We start from the raw sequence: 22,326 nt of genomic DNA, 5'->3' as shown, positions 1-22,326 counted from the left end.
TTTAAGGAGGTAATTCATGACTCTCAGCAAAAATATATCCCAGTTAAGAGGAAAGATTCTGAGAGAATAAACTTGGAGGAAGGCCGTGAATGTACTACAGACAAATTTGCAGACAGCACAAAAATGGACGGAAAGGCAGGTTGTAAGAGGAATACAAACAGTTGACAGATGTTGATAGGTTAGGTAAGTGAGCAAGAAGTTGGCAAATGGTGTGTCATTGTTGGAAAATGTTAAGCTGCTCATTTTGGGAAGCAGAACAAAAGAGTGGAGTATTATTCATTTGGAGAAAGACTGCAGAAAGCTGCGACACAAAGTAACTTGGGGGTCACTTGTGCACAAACGCAGGAAGCTAGCACACTGGTGCAGCAGGTAATCAAGAAGGCTTGTGGAATGTTAGCCCGTATTCCAAGGGGGTTAGAACATAAGAATAGGGAATTCTTGTTGCAACTGCACAAAGGGTTGGTGAGACCACATCTGGTGTGCTGAGAGCAGTTTTGGTACCCTTATTTAAGGAAAGATATTATTTCATTGGAGGCAGATCAAAGAAGATTCACTAGGATGACCCTGGTATGGAGGGATTGTCTTATGAGCAAAGATTAAACAGGTTGGGACTTTACTGATTGGAATTTAGAAGAATGAGAGGCAATCTCATTGAAACATGTAGGATTCTTAAGGGGCTTGCAGACTAAATACCTGGATGATGCTTCCCCGCCATGGGACAGTCTAAGACCAGAGGGTATAGTCTCAGAATAAAGGGGTTGTATATTTAAAGTTGAGTTAGATAGATTCTTGATCAGGAGGACAATCAGAAGTTATGGGGATAAGACAGAAAGTGGATGCGAGGAATGCCAGATCAGCCTGAATGGCAGAGCAGGCTTGAGGGACTGAATGGGCCCCTCCTATTCCTATTTCTTCTGGCCTTATATGGTTGCATTTAATTTGAGGGCACAGTTTCAGAATGAGGGATCCCCCATTTAAGGTAGGAATGATTCTTTCAGACAGCTGTTGTTCAATGGATTTCTTGTCTTCTGAGACCAGTAGATATAGTCACAGCTGAGTTGGTCAGATCCGCTTGTACTTAGTAGATGATAGTTATGAGGCAGGCAGGGGTGTAGAGTTGAGACCTCAGTCAGATTAACCATGATCTTATTAAACTACAGAGTTGAAAAGGCCGAATGATTTTACTCTTGTTCCTGTTTCTTATGTTTTTGTGTAAATAAAACTACAAGTTTCTGAGTACAAGGATAACAAACTAACAAAAATGCTAGAGTCGTAGAGTTCCACAGCACTGAAACAGACTCTTCAGTCCAACTCATCCATGCTGACCAGATATCTGAAGTTCCTCTAAAAATGTAATTGTATCAGCCTCCACCACTTTCTCAGGCAGCTCACTCTATTCACGCATCACCTTCTGCATGAAAAAGCTGCCCCTCAGGTCCCTTTTAAATATTTTCCCTCTCACCTTAAACCTATACTGTCTAGGTTTGGACTTCCCCACCCCAGGGAAAAGATCTTGTCTATTTACTCTATCCATGCCCCTCATGATTTTATAAACCTCGATCAGGTCGCCCCCTCAGCCACCGACACTTAATGATGCATTGATTTAATGTTGTTACTGCAAACAGTCAGAAAACTGAAGATTTAAATTACTTAAGCATGCATCTGACTTCATCATAGTAGTAGTTCTGTTTTGTTTATTGGATGTTTGAATTTAGCGTGAAACTGTATTATAACAAGAGTATTAGATTTAAAAGTCTAAATATATGTTTAGCATAAAAAGGTTAGATAGCAAAATTAATGAAATTCCAATGTATTCTTGGACATTAACAACAGTTTGATACTTTTCAATAGCATTTGACATTGTGACTCGTGTAGACTGTCCTAATCAATGTGAGGGAGTTAGTAAAATATAAAAATAGAAATTTCTGGGAAAACCCAGCAAGCCTGGCAGCATCTGTTGAGAGAAAGCAGACATAACGTTTCAGGTCCAGTGTTCCTTCTTCAGAACCCAGCAATTTCTGTTTTTGTTTCTGACTTCCACCATCCACAGTTCTTTAGGGTTTATTTTTTGGTAAAATATAAAATTGGTTTGATGAATAGATTATTCTCTCAAGGATGTGGTCTTACGTATTTCAACAAGCACGTCTTTTTTATGCTTAATAAGTCACTTGCCCTGTAAAAAGGCAGTGTCCACCAGGAGACCACATCTTCTAAGATATTAAGACCACAAGATCATAAGATTTGGAGTGGAAATAGGCAATTCAGCCCATTTAGTCCTCCCCACCATGCAGTGGCTGATCTGATATAAAGTAACGTTTTCCCAGCCGCCATCAGTTCTGAGGAAGGCTCATCGGACCCGAAACGTTAACTCTGCTTTTTCCTTCGCAGCTGCTGCCAGACCTGCCGAGCGTTTTTGTTCCTGAGCTCCCCTCAGCTCCACCCTCCTGCCTTTTCGCCATAACCCTTGATCCCCTTAATGATTAAAAGGCTCTGAATCTCAGCCTTGAATATGGTTAATGTGCTGGCCTCTACAGCCCTCAGCCTCAAGAATTCGATAGATTCCGTACAATTTGAGAGAACAAATTCCTCCTCATCTCTGATGTAAATGTGTGACCCTTTGTTCTGAGATTATGTCCTCAAGGGGAAACAACCTCTCCAAATCTACACTGTCAAATCTCCGAAGAACCTTGTATGTTTCAATAAGGTTGCCTCACATTCTTCTAAATTCTAATGAGTGCAGGCCCAACCTATTCAACCTCCCCTCATAAGACAAACTGTCCTTATCCATATCAGTCTTGTGAGATTTGCCTGGACTGCCTCCAATGCCAGTATATCTTTCTTTAAATAAGGGGCCCAGAACTGTTCACAGTATTCCAATAGTGGTCTGATTTGTGCCTTGCGTAGTTTTAGCAAAATCTCCCTACTTTTATATTCTATTCCTGTTGAAATAAAGGCCAACGTTCCATTTGATTTTTCTATTGACCACTGAACTTGGGTGTTAGCTTTTTGTGATTGTTTCATGAGGACTCCCACACCCCTCTTTTATGCAGCTTTCTACTGTCTTTTTCCACTTAAATAATATTCAATTTCCCTATGTTTCCTACCGAAGTACACAACCTCACGTCTTCCCGCATTATACTCCATCTGCTAAGTTTTTATCCACTCATGTACCCCGGCTTTATCCAGGTGCAAGCTCCTTGTGTCAGCCTCATCACCTGCCTTTCCACCTATTTTTGTGTTATCTGCAAACTTGGCCAAAGTACATTTGCTTTCCTCATCAGAATTGTTAATATCTAATGTGAAGCAATGTGGCCCCAGCACCAATTTCTGCGGCATGCCACTATTGGAGGTTGCCATCCTGTAACTGACTCCCTTTTGTTATGGTTGGTTTGCTCGCCGAGCTGGTTCGTTAGTTCGCAGATGTTTCATTACCCTGCTGGGTAACATCATCTGTGCAGCCTCCAGTGAAACACTGTTGTGTTTTCCCACCTGGTATTTAAACTCTGGGTCCATTGGAGTTGATTACCTCATTTCTGGTATTTCTTCGCAGTGGTGTATAAATGGGGTCGAGTTGTTTATTGATAGCGTTCTTGGTGGAGAACCAGGACTCTAGAAACTCCTGTGCTTGTCTCTGTTTGGCCTGTTCTCAGACCCTGATGTTATCCCAATCGAACTGGTGGTTCGCCTTATGCGTGTGAATGCAGACGAGTGAATACTGGCCGTGTCTTTTTGTTGCTATTTGGCGTTCGTATATTCTTCCTGTTGCCAGTTTGCTTCCTGTCTGTCCAATGTAATGTTTGTCACAGCCTTTGTATGGGATCTTGTTTATCGTGTTGGTACTGTCCATAGTGGGTAAGGGGTCTTCAGTTCGAGTTGGCAGTTGGCGTAGGGTTGACGTAGATTTGTGTGCTATTCTGAAGTCCAATGGTCAGTCTTGTGGTCAGTTCAGATATGCTGTTGATGTATTGGGAACATGACAAGTGTGTCAGGGCGTACCATACCTTCCTGTTGTTGTTTGTGTGTGAGGATTCATCAGTCCCAGTTGTTCGGGTATCTTGTGCTTAAATATTTGGTGGAGGTATTTTTCTTCATTTTGGCTTAGTTGCTGCAGTGTGTTGTCACTCGTTTAGATAGTGCTTTTTCGCAACTCTTCTTGTGGGTATTGAGGTGGTTGCTGTAGAAATTCAGGACTTGATCCGTGTGTGTGGCCTTTCTGTGTACCTTTGTCATAAAATTCCCCATAGGCCCTGCGTTCAACCATGACATGCAGGAACGGGAGCTGTTAGTTCCTTTCTTCTTCTGTGGTGAATTTGATGCAGTGAGAGTGTTGTTAATAAGTTGGTGTCTCTCCTCTAGTTAGAAACTTATAAACTGACAGTTTTCCAATCCTCTGAGACTCCTCCAGAATCTGGGGATACTTGGAAGTTTACAGCCAATGCACAAACTATCTCTGTAGCTCCATACTTTAAATTCTTGGAGGACCTGTTGGTCTTTAAATTCTTGGAGGACCTGTTGGTCTTTAAATTCTTGGAGGACCTGTTGGTCTTTAAATTCTTGGAGGACCTGTTGGTTTTTAGCCCCAGTAGTTTCCCTAGAACTTTTTCTCTCGTGATAGCTATTGTATTTAGTTCCTGTCCTCCATTCCCCCTTGAATATTTCGTACTACTGCAATTATATTAATGCCTTCTACTGTGAAGGCTGATGCAAAGTATTTTTTCAATTCCGCTGCTATTTCTTGGTTCACCATTATTATTTCTCCAGTCTCATTCGCTAAGGGGCCTACATTCATGTTAGCTTGTCTGTTTCTTTTTATATATTTGAAGTAACTGAGTTATCTTCCTATTGCTTGCACATTTATGTTAAAGTTTATCTTCACCCTCACTTGTTTTTGGTTCTCTTTTGTTGATTTTCAAAAACCTTCTCAATCCTCTGATTTACAACTAGTCTTTAACAAATTGCATACAATTTCTTTTCAACTTGATGCAGCTGGTTAACCATGGCTAACTTCTCTGCTTCCGAGAATCATCTTCCTCACTGGTATATGCATTTGCTGTGATCCATTTGCTATTTTCTTAAACAGCTGCTATTGTTCCTCATCTGTTTCAACTTCCTTCCCCAGTGCACCCCAACCAGCTCTACCTTCATTCCTTTGTAAATACCCTGGTATAAGCTTAATGCAGTTGTTTCCAACCCAAGTTTCCCCCTTTCAAACTGAATTTTAACTCCTACCATGTTATTGCCACTGTTTCCTTTGGGATGCAAAACCTGCCTCATTACACATCACCAGATCTGAAATAGCCTGATCCCTGGTTGAAGCCACACATATTGTTCTATGAGACTGCCCCAAATGCACTGTATGAATTCATCCCCATAGCTATCTCTGCTGATCTGACTATCCAAATCTACACGAAGGTTAAATTCACCATTGATTAATGTATCGTCTTTGTTACATACCCTCATTATCTCTTAATTTAGTTTCTGTCCCATTATATAGCTACTGTAGGTGTGTCGATGGACTATTCCTGCTGCTGTCTTCTTTCCATTTTCATTTCTCACCTTTGCCCATGTGGATTCTACATCTTCTGATCCAAGATCATTTCTTGCTGTTGTATTTATTCCACCCTGGGCCAAAAATGCTACCCCACCACCTTTTCATTCCTGCTTGCCCTTTCAAAAAGTCATGTACAGTCCCCAGCTTTGATCTTCTTGTAACTATGTCTCTGTAATGGCTATAAAATCATATCCATTAACCTGTATTTGTACCATTCACTTTGAATCAGATTTTATTGTCGTGTGTGCTCAAGTATAGAAGTACAGGAGTACAGTGAAAAGTTTATAATGTTGTCACACATTGTGCCATCTCACATACAAAGGTATCTAGGCACAAAGTAGTAAAAGGAACAAACGTTTAAAAGGTTAAGAGCTACTTTTGTAGAATAAGTAAAAAAGTGAAGAAATAAGGTAATAGTTAATATTAAAGTCATCCGTAATATAAAGTGGAAGAATAAAGGAATTAAGTTAAAAGTTCAGCAATCATTGATGAGTCCTCTGCTTAGCTTGCTCTCGGGGAGACTGTAGCTTGCCTGTTCTTGTCACCGCTGCAGCCGCCAGGCTGAGTTCCCTCACCACCTGCTCTTCCCATGTTGGTCCGCAATACCATCGCTGCTGCTGAAGCTGCCACCTCCCTGGTCTCTTCCTGCTGCCTCCGGAACTTGCCCTGGGCTTGCACGCCAGCATACTGCCTGGTCAGGTCAAGGGACCTGGCCGAGACACTGCAATACCGGGCCGAGAGATGGGCACTGCCAGGTCAGGCCAAGAGACCGCCCTGGGCTGGGCTGCAAGAGGATGTCTTGTTGGTTCCATGCTGAGATAGGAGTGAAGAAAAGAAGGAATGAAATGAGAAAGATGGAGAAAAAAGGGAAAGAAAGGAGAAAGAAACAGACAGAGTGGACAAGCTCTGGCTGAGGCTTCCTACTGTGCCACCAAATTCTACTTGCATTCAAGTAAATCGCCATTAGTTTTGCCTTTTTATCATTTTTGACCTTATTTACTACTGTTTTTCTAAATCTGTACACTCTGTTCCTTCCTGGCCCTCTCAGCCTAATGTTAAGTAAGTAGCTGCTCGTCATGCTGTCATATCCTCTTGCTTTGAAAACCTACGTTTCCCCTCTCCCAAATACATCCTCCCGCTAAATGATTTTCCTACAGCCCATATTGAAGCTTTTACAGTGCCCACAGTTGAGACTTCCACCTGAATTATTGTCGATAGTGCCTGTTTAAAGCTGCCACATTCTCCTGATTGTGCCAATCAGAAGGCACACTGTTAGCCAAGTGTGTGCAGGTTCAATTTAATATTTAGATCTATAAATAGGAACAACACATAGGAGCTGCAAGACACAAAAAAACCTGAAGGATACACTCCTTGCTCCTCCAGGCTCTTCAAAAATAATTTAGACTTTCTTTTGCCCCATTGGCTCTGACAAGTTTCTTCCTAAAAAAGACAGTTAGCCTACTCCAAATGCCATAAGACAGTGGGTTGTTTCTTAAAATGGGTCTCATGCACAAACAAGGCAGTCACTATGTTTTATATTTGCATCTCCTGAAACTTCAGCCTCTGCTTTAGAGGAAATGCTCCAGCCTACCCCACCTCTCTGCTTCCTAACTTGCCATTACTTGAGTTGTGGATAGTGCACATTGATGTTGCAGGTTACTGAGGGACATAGATGAGCTGCAGAGATGGGCTGAGAGGTGGCAAATGGAGTTTGATGCAGAAAAGTGTGAGGTGATTCACTTTGGGAGGAGTAACAGGAATACAGAGTACTGGGCTAATGGTAAGATTCTTGGTAGTGTGGATGAGCAGAGAGATCTCGGTGCCCATGTGCATAGATCCTTGAAAGTTGCCACCCAGGTCGATAGGGTTATTAAGAAGGCATACGGTGTGTTAGGTTTTATTGGTAGAGGGATTGAATTTCGGAGCCATGAGGTCATGTTGCAACTGTACAAAACTCTGGTGCAGCCACATCCGGAGTATTGCGTACAGTTCTGATCGACGCATTATAGGAAGAATGTGAAAGCATTGGAAAGGATGCAGAGGATATTTATCAGGATGTTGCCTGGTATGGAGTGAAGGTCTTATGAGGAATGTCTGAGGGACTTTCCTTAGAGAAGAAGGTTAAGAGGCAACTTAATAGAGACATACAAGATGATCAGAGGATTAGATAGGGTGGACAGTGAGAGCCTTTTTCCTCGGATGGTGATGGCTAGTACGAGGGGACATAGCTTTAAATTGAGGGACGATAGATGTAGGATACATGTCAGAGGTAGGTTCTTTACTCAGAGAGAAGTAATGTCATGGAATGCCCTACCTGCAAAAGTAGTTGACTCGCCAGCTTTAAGGGCATTTAAATGGTCATTGGATAAACGTATGGATGATAATGGAATAGTGTAGGTTAGATGGACTTCAGATTGGTTTCACAGGTCGGTGCAACATTGAGGGCCGAAGGGCCTGTACTGTGCTGTAATGTTCTACGTTCTATGTTCTAAACATGATACAAACTCCAAGTATTATATACGAATAGCGACAAAATGGATAACTTTAAAAACAGTTTGCATATATAGTGCTCTTAACTGTCATAGGTCAATCCAAAGAGCTTTACAGCCAATTCCGTAACTTTAAAGTGTTGCCTTGTCACAATGCAGGATGCTGCAATCAGTGCACACACACAAAGCTTCCACAAACAACAATGTGATTATAACCACATTTGTTAATGTACTGTTGATTGAGGGTAAAATATTGGCCAAAATACCAGAGGTAATTGGTATCTGTTGTGGTAATGCCCACCAGTACCATCTAAGTTCCATTGTGTAGACTCACTGCCATCAATTCCTCTAATTGATTTTGGTCAAAATTACTGGAGAAGTTGACCCACATGAAGCCTTCAGCTTTAGCAAGGCTTGGTCTTGCTGAACAGGTTTATTACATAGTATTTACTCGCTGAGTTACATGAACGTCTCTTTTAAGACCTAAGATTTAAGAATGTATTGTCTTGTTACGTACAACTTAAGACCTAAAAGTTGATGCAGACACGTAGACAGTTTGGTTCCTCCCAAGAACAGTGCTTTATATCCTGATAGACGGGGCTTATCTTGTGAATACAATTAATCATCTCAGATAGCAACTGTTTTAGATGTTTTTTTGATCAATCTGTTCAGACATGTTATCAATCACTTTTGGAGCAGTTAGTACTTGAATCTGGACCTTCTGTCTCAGAGGTAGAGGCACTACCACTGTGCCACAAAATGTTCTTCAGTATTTTCTAACCACCCTGATTCTCCTGTGAGGGCTGATAGGACCTCACTTTAATGTTTGATCCAAAACATGTGTTATGGACCAGATTAAACCCTCTTAAAATATATTCAGAAGATTAGTCTTGACCCTAACTACTTTTTTGTTTCATAGGTAAGTGTAAGGTTTTGTGTTCCAGTTGCAATTCAGTTTGTGAAACTACACAATGTTAAGCAAAACACACTTTACTTTTACAATACCGTTGAAATACAGACAAAAATAAAAATAAAAGAATTGGCTTAACTGTAACTCAATTGAAATGGTGAACAAAATAATATGTACATTAACTACTTTTAATTGACTGTTCAAACGTAGTAACATCACATAAACACATCCTTGGCAAAGGCAAATTCAGTAAAATAGATTGTCTCATATGCCATTCTAGCAGCAGGAAGAGAACCCCAGCTTTTAGCTGTAACAGAGAGGAAAAACAGCTTCCGCATCTAGCTTCAAGACGCCAATAATAAAAAACTAAAACTAAAACTACTGGTTCTGTGGGAGTTTTCCCCACTCATTTAGGCTGCTCCTATTGTCCTCACTTCAAAGAAAAACAAAGCTCTGCACACTGTTTGTGGGCCTTCAATAAGCAGCTCTGCACCTCTGTCTTAAAATCTTGCTTCAAAAAAATACAGGGCAAAATACACCTCTTAAAGCCAACGAATTGTTACACATGGCATCTCCAGCAGTATAGCCCTCCCTCAGCTCCACAAGGGTTCCTCAGGGTAGTGTCCTAAGTCCTGCTGCTTCATCAATGACCATCATAACATCAAAGGGGGGATGTTCTCTGATGTACAGCATGAGTCACGATACCTCTGACACTGAAACAGTACATATCAAATACAGTAAGACCTGGAGAAATCAAGGCTTAGGCTGATTGTGGCAAGTAACATTCACACCAAGTAAGTGCCAGTAAATGACCTTCTCCAACAAGAGAGAATCTAATCAGTCCCTTTTACGATCAACAGCATCACCATTACTGAATCACGCACCGTCAACATCCTGCAGGTTATCATTGACCAGATATTGGAGTGGACTGACCACTTGAATAAATAAAGTGGCTGCAAGAACAGGTCAGAAGTTGGGAATTCTGCACCACAAAGCCTGCCCACTATCTGTAAGTCACACGTCAGGAGTGTGACAGACTTGCCTGGATGTGTGCGGCCCCCAACAACTTTCAAAGCTTGACACCACCTAGGACAAAGCAGCCACCATCACTGGTATCACATCCACCGCTGTCAACATTCATTTCCTCCACCACCGTGCACATAGCGACTGTGTGTACCATCTACAAGGTGCACTGCAATAAGGCTCCATAGAGAGCTCCTTACAAACCCAAAACAATTACCACCTGGAATAACAGGAGTATTGGATATAGTGCCACTTGCCACAGTAATTCCAAGCCACTCTGACTTACGAACACATGAGTGTACGAAAACAGGAGCAGAATTAAACCATTTGGTCCCTCGGGCTTGCTCAGTTGGATATGATCCTGGCTAACCTGTTTTTGTTTTGATTTCCATGTCTCCAACAATCCCCAATAACCTTTGGCTCCCTGCTGAACAAGATTCCAATCCACCTTTCCCTTAAAAATATGAAACCAAGCTTCAACCTCCTTTAGGGGCACCACCTTCTGACAGAGAAATGTTTTCCTCATCTCTGTCCGAAAGAATGACCCCCTAACTTTGAAACAATGCTCCCAAATTCTAGAATCATAAAAGGATATATCCTTTCCAGGCCATAAAGACTATCTTATTCACTTCAAGCATCACCCCCGACTGTTGTGAACTCCACTGTAAACAAGCCTAGCCTTTCCGACCAATTCCTACAACGCACTCCAGATGGTAATCTGGTAAACCTACTCTGAGCTGCCTGCAATGTGTTCATATTCTTTCTTAACTGGTCTATAATTTCTTGTTAGCTGCCTCCCTCCTTCCTTGACTAGAGGTGCTGTGTTTGCTACTTTACAGTCGGATGGACACTTTCCAGAATCTAGAGAACTGTGAAACATCAACTCTAATGCACTTCCTACCTTACTAGCCATCTCCCTTAAGGCCTCAAAATGAATTCTATCTAGACTCAGAGACCGGACAGCCCATAGCTCTATCGGTTAACTTTGCATTGCTTTCTTCACGATGGTAATTTCACGAAGTTCCTCTTTCCCTTCCATCTTTGGATTTGCAGCTTTTACTGGAATGCTTTTTGCATCCTGTATTGTGAAGTCAGGAGCAAACTATTTATTCATTTCAGCCGCCATTTCCTTATTTGGAATATGAACTCTCCATTGTCCCTCTTTACAGTGGGACTTCCCAAACACCACCCATAGTGGGGCCTGAAGTAAACTGTTTGGGATCATGAGTTCTGATGTAGCAACACTGCAGATGTGCTCTGAGCAGTTTCCAAAAGCTGCAAGGCCCCCTGCATAGTGTAGAGTTTTTAACAGTCATTGTTGGCCTCACTGCCCAGTCATGTGGGCATGAAACCTGTCCTAAAAGGAGGCTGGGTTGGTGCTTTCTACTTAAAAACCTTGTGGATTGAAACCACTTTGCTGCTGTTTTCATAGATCTGGGGTCTTTGCAACTCTCCAGATCAAAAGGGGATCACCATTGGAAAACGTTTGGGAAGTGCTGCTCTAGAGGACCAACACTCACTTTCTTACTCTTTTCCTGCACCATCACTCGGTCATAATCCTGGAACTCCCTCCCTAACAGCATTTGGGTGACACATCACCTTCATCTCACAGTCACTTTCTCCGGGACAGTTTTGAGTGGGCGATAAATATTGGTCTAGTCAACAATGCCCACATCCCATGAACAAATAATAAAGGAAGAGCTGAGGCAACATGCTCAATGTCTGTTCTATATGTTTTAGGCTGCACCTGCTGGTGATCCAATTGAACTAATTTTGTGTCGCTCATTAAATTAAAACAACAGCAACCACAATATTATGAGACCGTCGTCCCTAAGTCTTTAGTTTAACATTTCAATGTGGTGTGTTCATTGAGAGATCTTGTTGCAGTTTCTTTCCCAGCAGCCTGGTAGCCACATTGGGAGTAAAGATGAAACAGTTTACCAGCCATGGTTTCATTAGAACGTGTAAGCCAATGCCCCACTAGCCTTCTCAAGAGAATATTAAAAAATCCCATGGCACTTTTCATAAAACATTAGAAGAGTGCTTCTTGGTATCTTGGCCAATGTTTGCCCCTCACATAATATAAAACAGTTTCTGGATGTGAGTTTGCTCGCTGAGCTGGAAGGTTAGTTTTCAGACGTTGCGTCACCATTCTAGGTAACATCGTCAGTGAGCCTCCGACGAAGCGCTGCTGTTATGTCCCACTTTCTATTTATCTGTTTAGGTTTCCTTGGGTTGGTGATGTCATTTCCTGCATTGGTGATGTCATTTCCTGTTCTTTTTCGCAGAGGATCGTAGATGGGCTCCAAATCAATGTGTTTGTTGATGGAGTTCTGGTTGGAATGCCATGCTTCTAGGAATTCTCGTGCGTGTCTCTGTTTGGCTTGTCTTAGGAACTCCGTCAACAAACACATTGATTTGGAGCCAATCTACCATCCCCTGAGAAAAAGAACAGGAAATGACATCACCAATGCAGGAAATGACATCACCAACCCAAGGAAACCTAAACAGATAAATAGAAAGCGGGACATAACACCAGCACTTCGTCGGAGGCTCACTGATAATGTTACCTAGAATGGTGACGCAATGTCTGAAAACTAACCTTCCAGCTCAGTGAGCAAACTTACATCGAGAACCTCAACCTGAGCTACAAATCTTCTCAAAACTCGATAAAACAGTTTAATTGGTCACTATTAAGTGGTTGTTTAAAGGAACCTTGTGTACAATTTGGCCGCTACATTTTCTGACAAATTCCTCATGTTACAGCAATGACCACAGAGCAATAATACTCCACGGCATGAACAGCTTTAGAAAATGCTGTAATTATCTCATCATATTTAAGATTTCCTTTGATGTTATTATGAGCTCAGTGACTTTGGGATCGTTTAGACAGTTATTCAGTAGGTGAGAGGATATATGCCGATGAATCTGAATCTTTTCACTTTCAATAAACCTGTTCTTTAGATTATAGCATAATATTGATATCTGACAGGCCCTCCTCCTATAATCCATGAGGGTTTCTGTAATTTGCAGTGAGCTATTGACAGTTAAGAGCAAGGGGATGTGATGGCCTCGTGGTATTATCACTGGACTGTTAATTCAGAAACCCAGGCAATATTCTGGGTTTGAATCCTGAAATAATTCCAAGAAAGCAGGTAACCTGTCACCAAGTTATCCTTTATCTACATGTGCACAGTACATGGGCTCCGGCCTGCCAATTTAGAGCCTGCCCCTAGATTGGGGAGACTCTGTGAATGTCCGGCTTATATCAGTCAGTCAGGGCTTCCTGATTGGCCTGGGTTAACAACCCCAATCAAGGACCTCTTCGTCAGTGAGATGCAACTGCCCCTCATTCTAAACACTACAAATCCTGCCACCATCAGATTCTGAAATTTGAATTCAATGAAAATCTGGAATTAAGAGTCTAATGATGGTCACGAATCCATTGTTGATTGTTGGGAAATGTGCATCTGGTTCACTGATGTTGTCAGGTTTGTTTTCGGAGACCCTCACGGACTTGATGCAATAACAAGACACTGACCTGTTTAGAAAAACACAAATCCTTTTATTACAGAGCAAGTACAAGCTGTGGAGAATCACTGTACTTAACCCAGCACAGAGTGCAGAGTCTCGTAAGCAATTCTCCCCGAGCAGCGGACAGTCCCCGCTTTTTATACTTTACTAACTACATAATACATAAAACAATTTCACACCTCACAATGACATGATACATGAAACAATTAGTACAACAGACAAAGACAGGATACAAAACAATTATTACATCAAGAACATAAAAGACCAGGATATAGTATCGATCGTTAGTGAACTGGCTGCTAATGGCAGGAGGCGATTTCAAGTTGTTAACGAGACAGATTGTAATTTCGAGTTGCCGACGTGTCTGGCTGGAACAAAGTCAGTGCCCTGGCCCCTTTGTCAGTGACAGAAGATACATACTTCAGGAGTCTCACACCTTTACAAATGTTCCTCACTTAACCTTATTTGAGACAGTTTAACTCTAATTTTATTCAGTCAGGAAGCTTAAGGCAGTGTCTGCAGACCGATGTGTAGGAAGATAAGGAATTACAAAATCTTACATCGAATTTCTAGCTGGGCAGGAAGCTTTAGGGCAGTGCCTGCATGCCTAGGTGTAGGCAGATAAAGGACATTAATTTATAGAAATATAGAAATCAATGGGATGTTATCCCAATAACATCTCAATGTCCTTCAGGCAAGGAAACTGCCGTCATCGCCCAGACCCAAAGCAATGTAGTTAACTCCTGACAATTAAAGATTGGCAGTAAATGCTGGCCGAGTCAGTGGTGCCCTCATCCAATGAATAGATAAGCAAAAAGCAAAGTACTGCGGATGTTGGAGATCCGAAATAAAAACCAAAGTGCTGGAGAAACTCTGTAGGCCTGGCAGCATCTGTTTCAACTCTAATGTAAGTCTTCATTGAGCTTCTGACAATTGTTGGGAAGCTCATTTTAACCCGGTCATTTAATACAACATTATCATATGAATTTGACTAAAGTCATTCTTTGGGTCACAGTGAAGGAGGATTTCCTGTTTGGAGTGGCTCAAATATCCAGAAATACAAACACGCTTCCTGAAACATTCTAACACAGAGCACAACAACAACTTGCATTCACACATTATTGTAAAATGCGCCAGTGTGCTTGATAGCAGCATTCAAACAAGTTTCCAATTGATCTGCATCAAGTTCTATTAGGACAGGTGAACTTAGTTGAAGAGGCAGGGTTTAAGTCAGCGTGTTCAAAGAGGAGGGAGTGATAGAGATGCAGAGAGATTTACAAATGGAATCCCTGAGTGTATGGCTGAGGGAACTAAATACCTCATGGTGATACATGCTGTACAGTTAATTCGAAGTAATTTATCAAGTATCAACAACTGAGCAGAACTGGAAATGTATCATTAATGTATTGAAGTTACATTTAAGAATTGATAAATGAAGTAATCAACTTTACAATTTGGATTCCATCACACAGTTTATAAGGAAAGATGAATGAATAAAAATTGGCACTGGAAAGACAGGAATGATAAGTAATTATTCTGTTAGTAACTCTAATATATTTGTGTGTTCATTTGAACAGATTTTCTCCAGCACTGTTTTTTTATCTGATCAATATAATACCTCCAGTATGGATGCTTGAACTATATCAGCTTGAAGAATGTAATTCAAAAAACTCCTCTACTAAATGCACGGTATGAATTCCTATTTATTTGCATGATAGATGCTGATGTTTCAATGACTGAACTTGTGTTCCAGGACAGGAGTTCCTCAGGGTAGTCTCCTGACTCAACCATCTTCAGCCGCTTCATCAATGAACTTCCCTCCATCATGAGGACAGACGTGGGCATGTTCACTGATAATTGCACAATGTTCAGCATTATGCCCCCCCTACCTCAGACACTGATGCAGCCCATATCTTTGACCAGTAAGACCTGGAAGATACCCAGGCTTGGGCTGATAAGTGGCTTTTGAGACATTCGTGCCAGGTAATGATAATGTCAAACAATGGAGACTCTAACCATCTCCCCATTTAATGGCACTACCATTGCTTGAGACCCCCATCTCAACACCGTTAGGCTTATAATTGATCAGAAACAGAACTGGACAGACATATAAATACAGTGGCTACAAGAACAGAGTCTAAGAATTCTGTAGCACCCCATCTCCGGTTTTCCCATAGCCTGTCCACTGTCTACAAGGTACGCGTCATGAGAGTGATGGAATATTTTCCAATTTCTGGATAATTGCAGCTCCAACAATACTCAAGAAGCTGAACGCCCGTCCACCCATTTGGGGGGAGTTCCAGGATTTTGACCTAGCAGCAGTGAAGGAATGGTGATATAATTATAAGGCAAGATGGAGTGCAGTTTTGCAGGAAACTTGCACACAATGATGTTTCCATGCAACTGCTGTACTTGTACTTCTCAGTGTTGGAGGTCATGGGTTTGGAAGATTCTTCCGAAGGTGCCTTGGCAAGCTGCTATAGTGTATACTTTGCTACACTGTTGCCTCTATGCATTGGTAGCAAAATGAAAAACATTGAAGGTAGACAACATAATGCCACCAGACAGTTTTTTTTAAATCTTGAACAGTGCCAAGCTTCTTGAGGAATTGCACCCAACCAGACAAGTGGAGAATATCCAGATTTGCACCTTGTAGATGTGTTAGTTGCTGCGGAATTCCCAGCCTCTGATTTGCTCTGCTTGCCATAGTTTCTAATCGGCTTAGGTTTTAGGTTTTTGGTCAATGGTACCCAGCCCTGCTCCCAAGGCTGTTACTCTAAGAGATTCAGTGATGGTAATACTTTTGAACATTAAGACTATTCAGCTCAATTCTGACCTGTTGAAAATGGTCATTGCAGGCACCTGTGTGGTATGAATGTTATTTTTGCTACCTTTGGACATGAATATTTCAACACATCCCGAGAGGGTCTCCTATGCTCTATTCGCTGTAAACTTCAGTTCAGCTAAAACTCTGCTGTTGATATCCAAACTTGCATCAATTTGTGTTCGACCATCAACCCTGTGCTCACTAATCTACATTTGCTCACAAACAAGCCACACCTCAATTTATAAATTCACACCCTTGTTTTTTATCCATCCGTGACTTTGTCATTCACTACCCATGTAACTTCCTTCAGTTCTGTAACTCTCCAGGGTATTTGTACTGATCTAATTTGGGCTGTGAAGAGACCTCATTTTAACTGCTACACAATTGATTGCCTTGCCTCGGTGGAATTTCTGAACTAAACCAACCTGCCTCTTTTCTTCTTTAGTGCTTTCCTAAAACCTTTCTCTTCCACTAAGCTTTGGGCTATCTACCCTAATATCACCTTACACAGCCCAGTGTCAAGTCTTTCACTGTAGTGATCCTGTGATGCACTTTGGCCTATTTTATTCCATTAAAGGCATTATATAAATCCAAGGTGCAGTTCCCCTTCCAGTTCTTTCTCACATTGGCATCTCACCAAAAGCTTTGGCACTTAAACATACACAGCAACAATAAATTCCTCGAGTTACCAAAAAAAAGTGCCCACCAGCTAAATTTCAGGCTTACTCATTCTAGTGTAAGTGGACTTTTAACGTGCAATAAATCTTAATTACTGCTGATTCAAATCACTCCAGCTCTGAAAAATAACTTTTACTGGTGTGAAGTCTGATTTATTGTTGGAAAAGTATTTTTCTGTTTCCTCTAACACTGTTACCATTATATCCTTGTCTTTATTTCTCTTTTATACCTCATTTGGCATTAAACTAAAGATTCTGACCTAAATTTACAGACACTGCAGTGCTCATGTAGAATTGCTATATCTGCTTCCTTGTTCTTCACCACTGACCATAAAATGCCATGATACAATTTCCATATATACACTTGTCAATGAGTGAATTCTAACGGAATGGCGTGAAGCATTTCTCTCAAACTAGTTGGAGAAGGGGAAGAAGACATGCCTGAATTATATTAATCGCTGGTCAGACCAGATCTGAAGTACTGCATTTAATTCTAAACTTTGAACCTGAAGAAAGATGTATTGGTAGTGGAAGGTGTAGGGCTGGATGAACACAGCAGGCCAAGGGGCATCAGAGGTGCAGGAAGGCTGATGTTTCGGGCCCAGACCCTTCTTCATTTTCTGAACGTCAGCCTTCCTGCTCCTCTGATGCCGCTTGGCCTGCTGTGTTCATCCAGCTCTACACCTTGTTATCTCAGATTCTCCAGCATCTGCAGTTCCTACTATCTTTGGTAGTGGAAGGTGCAGATTCACTAGAATGATACTGTGGTCTAGTGGGTTAAATTATGAGGACAGATGGCACAAGTCTATCTTGTATTTATGAATTTAGATGGTTGAGGAGTGATCTCTTTGAGGTGTTTAAAATGTTAATAGGTTTTATCAGAGTAGTAGTTGGAAAACTTTTTCCTCTGTCCAGTAACACAGCTACATGGTTCTGAAGAAAAATCATTCCAACGTGGAACATTAATTCTGTTTCTCTCCCCACAGATGCTGCCAGACCCTCTGCGATTTTCTAACGCTTTCTGCTTTTATTATCACAGTCACTTATATGTATATCTCCATGAGATGCCCATTAAAAAATCTTTAATTTACATACAGAAACATCAGAATATAGAAACAGGAGTAGGTCACTGTTTCCTGTCCCTCAGCCAATTTCCTAAGTAGGCCCATAATTTGGTTTGAGTTCCATAAAATTTCACTTTAACAATGCTCCCTCAAAATGAGTAGCATCAGGAGCAGTGAGTTAGGGATGTAGGGTAGATTAGAAGGAGTTGGTGCTATGCAGTTGCAGTCTGCTGGCCATTTACGCTAGATTTAGAGAGGTAGGACAGACAATTGTCCCAATTAAGTAGTGTTCAGGGATGTGCTGACTTGGATTAGTCTCGGGGTTTTAAGATATGGTTTCTAGCCTTGGCCTTAAGCGTCTGGGTTCTGCTCCAGTGCACTTCCAAAATCTAACTTGATGCCCAGGGATTTTGTGGCTTAACCATTTGTCTGTAGCGTTAAGAAAGGACAGGGCAGGCAACCTTATAATGTTGTCAGGATGCGGGGAGTCAGCAAGGAGGAGAGAGAATCGAGTGGACAGAGCACAACATAGGGCAACAATAAGGATGGCAAGCTGACCTTTGAGGTTCAAATCCTAGGACTGAGGAACCATTCAATCATACCCTGTGGTTTGTCCTTTGATTGTCTGACCCATACTCAGAGGGATCGTGGAGTTAACACTTTTCAGCCTGCAATTCTTTCTTGGGTTGCAAGATAACATGTGAAAATTCATTTGCAGAATTTTATCCCATCAACAGAAGCACCAGCTACAAAAGGGCACGGGAATTCCAGTAGCACCATCAATGTGGTAAATCTTTTTGTTTTTAATTCACAAACTTCCATCCGTACTGCTTATGAATTTCATCTTGTTTCTATATCGCCTTATGCCAGTAAATAAATCGTATCAATAAAAAAAGTGTAAACAAAAATCTAACTTGCAATCTCAGAATTTTGTCTGATATTATTCCTTAAATTTACTGTATTTCGTTTCTACGGACATAAATTGTGATTGCATTTATCTCTTGAATCTCATGCATCCTTTGTTGAGTCACTTCTGGATTTAAATGCTTTTGCAGGTCATTGACTTTTTGAACAGCACACTGGACTGGACACTAGGCTTTCACCAAACGCTCATGATTCTACTGATAGTGGGGAAATGGATACTTCCAATGGGAGTGGGCATCAGCCGAGACCAGTTATCCCAGCTCCTCCTGACGTTTGTGGGAATTGCAGCTGATATCTTAGAGTTTAAGAGTGAAACCTTGTCAGAGAAAGGGGTCAGGTGAGCTTTGTACTCAGTGGAATATATCATCAGTGCGACAGCAGTTATGCATCAATAACTAACTAGTTGTCACGCTGATTTCAGATGTCATCCTGATTTGGTATATACAATTCTGGCTCTTTGGACATGGAGTATGTTGCAGTTCCCTTTAGACCTTACAGGTAAATATTAATGCTGCTTTCTAGATGGGAAGAAGTTCTTTTCTCATGGAGCGGGGAGGGTTGGATGTTGTGAGTCTGTGGAACTCGCTTCCCCAGACGACAGTGGGAGCAAAATCTTTGGCCATTTTTAAGACAGAGGTACATAAACTCTTGATAAGTGAAGAGGGCGATAGTTATCGGGGGTACTCAGGAGTGTGGTGTAATCAGATCAGAGCAGGCTTGATGGACCAGATGGCGCCTCCTGCTTTTAATTTGTATGTCCGTGTTCCCTCAGAATATTTTGTATTTTAATGTGACTGTCTTCAGATATGTTTTCAGTTTTGGAAAATGCTTTCATTTGTTTTTTTTTTACAATTTCGTGTGTATAATGCTGTCACCACATTTCTGATTTGTACTTTGTAGAGGGTGGACTAACTCTGGGAAGATGGGAGGTGGGTTACTACATAGGGTTCCCAGCTTCTGAACTACACTCATAGCCATAATATTTATATGGCTTGCCCAATTCAGTTTCTGACCAGCCTTGCTTAAATAGAAGAAAAGTGAGAGCCTGGGTACGTAGAACACTGAGGTTCCGGCCACAGGTATAGAAAATAACCAGAAAGGCTAATGGAATACTGGCTTTTCTATCTGTAGAAATACATAAAAGGCCATGTGAGTTATGTTTCAGCTAAGAAAATCACAAGATATATGGTTAGGATATGGAATTACATCACTGATTAATTGCAATCTAATTGAAGAGTCATGAGGAGCATGGATAAGGTGAATAGCCTAGGCCTCCATCCCAGGCTAGGGGAGCCCTAAACCTGGACTGTGTAGGTTTAAGGTGAGAGGGGAAAGACTTAAAAGGAACCTGAGGGGCAACTTTTTTCGCACAGAGGGTGGGGTGTGAATGGACTGAGCTGCCAGTGGAGGCTAGTACACTTGAAACATTTAAGAGGCATCTGGCTAGGTACACGAATAGGAAGGGTTTAGAGGAGTATGGGCCAAATGCTGGCAAATGGGACTAGATTAGTTTAGGAAATCTGGACGGCATGGAAGTGATGGACCAAAAAGGTGTTTCCACGCTGTTTAACTCTGTGAATGGAACTGGCTTGAGGAACTAACTGGCCCATTTCTCTTCCTATGTTCTGTATAGTGTTAATTGATGGAGTGATGTTTGGTAGTGACTTGCATTTTTTTTGTGATATTAATTAATGGAATGATGTGTGACAGAGCATTGCTTTGATGGAGTTTGTGATGTGATGGGCCTTATTGTGTGCTATGTGGTTGAAGATACTCAACCAACTTAAAAGGTGCACTGTTTGAAACTCTTGTCAGACTCAGTGGATAGAGACCAGTGCTATGGTTTAACATACAGTGAAACTCTTGTGTAGAGAAGGTATTGATGACCTTCCCTTTATTGTGTGGGCCTCTGAGCCAATAAAGCTTGTTGCACATATGGGACTACACACCCCACACATGGGTATGGGAGGAGAGTTCACATTGTGGCCTGACAGATTTAAACAGCCTGCAAATTCTTCCATTACCTTTAACTGTTCCCCATGAGTGAGAAGATACACAATTACAAATGGAAAAGCATGTTAATGTTAAAATAATTGTATAATTGCTGTTTGTTCATCAAATTGCAGTGCTTCAGAAACCAGAAGAATCACATCCGCGGGAGGTCAGGCCAAAAAAGAAAGAACAATTGCACAAATACAGCGCGGACCTCTGGAATATTACCATAAGTATATTGATACAAGACGGACCCTTCTTCACCTTTCGATTGTTCTTGATGTTCCACCAAGGGATTGTTCACCAGATGCTGGTGTTCTTCACAATCAAGAATGCTCTTGTACTGACCCTGCAGATTTATCGGTTGGCCTTGATATATTTAGAAATGCGGCAATCGAATGAGACGCAGCAACTGACACCCACTGAGGACAATGTTCCCACAAGTAACACCGAGATGGGTGACATTGCTGAGTAGCTGTACCTCTTCTTGCAGAAGAGGATTGGAATGAGGTGACATTTGATTCACTCCCTCAATCGGAGTGTCAGTGGAGATTTTGTGCTCACATCTTTATAACGAGGCTTGAACTCAGAATCTCCTCACTTCAGTAGGGAATTATGATGCATATGTATTAACACATATATAGTATATACCTGATTTCTTTTATTAAAGAGTCATACACCACAGAAACAGACGCTTTGATCCAACCAGTCCTTGCTGACCATAATCCCAAACTAAACTAGTCCCGTGTCTGTGCTCCTGGCCCATATCCCTCCATTTACTGTACCTGTTCCTATTCATGTACCTATCCAAATGTCTTCTAAATGTTCCTTCACCAGGAAGTTCATTCCACATGCAAACCACCTTCTGTGTAAAAGAATTTGCCTAAATATGTCTTTTTTTTAAAATCTCTCTCTGCTCACCTTAAAAATGTGCCCCCTAGTCTTAAAATCACCCATCTTAGGGAAAAGACAATGACCATTAACTCTATCTTTACCCCTCATGATCCTGTAAGGTCACCACTCGACCTTCTCCACTGCAGTGAAAAAGGTCCCAGCCTTTGTTTATAATTCAAACCTTCCATACCCAGCAATGCATAGGGGGGGGTGATGGCCTAGTGGTGTTATCACTGGACTGTTAATTCAGAGACCCAGATAATGCTCTGGGGACCTGGATCTGAATCCCATCACACCACATGGTGGAATTTGAATTCAATAAATATCTGGAATTAAGAATCTAATGATGACCATGAAAGCATTGCCGATTGGCAGGAAAAACCCATCTGATTCACTAATGTCCTTTAGGGAAGGAAACTGCCATCCTTACCTGGTCTGGCC

General features: G+C 41.5%; 1 protein-coding gene across 2 annotated transcripts in view; it reads left to right on the top strand.

The window, feature by feature from the left end:
- LOC125461876 (transmembrane protein 26-like) overlaps positions 1-22,074 on the top strand; it is a 29,043-nt gene extending 6,969 nt beyond the window's left edge. The window contains exons 2-6 of one of the 2 annotated variants that reach the window (XM_048551172.2): positions 15,085-15,196; positions 18,794-18,862; positions 19,131-19,336; positions 19,421-19,497; positions 21,126-22,074. In XM_048551172.2, coding sequence (XP_048407129.1) covers positions 15,085-15,196; positions 18,794-18,862; positions 19,131-19,336; positions 19,421-19,497; positions 21,126-21,466 — 805 coding nt within the window. In that variant the 3' untranslated portion in view covers positions 21,467-22,074. The remainder of the gene's footprint in view (positions 1-15,084; positions 15,197-18,793; positions 18,863-19,130; positions 19,337-19,420; positions 19,498-21,125) is intronic. The other variant, XM_048551173.2, reaches the window with a different exon arrangement.
- The last annotated feature ends 252 nt before the right edge of the window (positions 22,075-22,326 follow it).

This window comes from Stegostoma tigrinum, chromosome 20 (assembly GCF_030684315.1).
Source record: "Stegostoma tigrinum isolate sSteTig4 chromosome 20, sSteTig4.hap1, whole genome shotgun sequence".
Classification (NCBI taxonomy): domain Eukaryota; kingdom Metazoa; phylum Chordata; class Chondrichthyes; order Orectolobiformes; family Stegostomatidae; genus Stegostoma; species Stegostoma tigrinum.
This window is presented reverse-complemented; position numbering and strand designations above follow the sequence as displayed.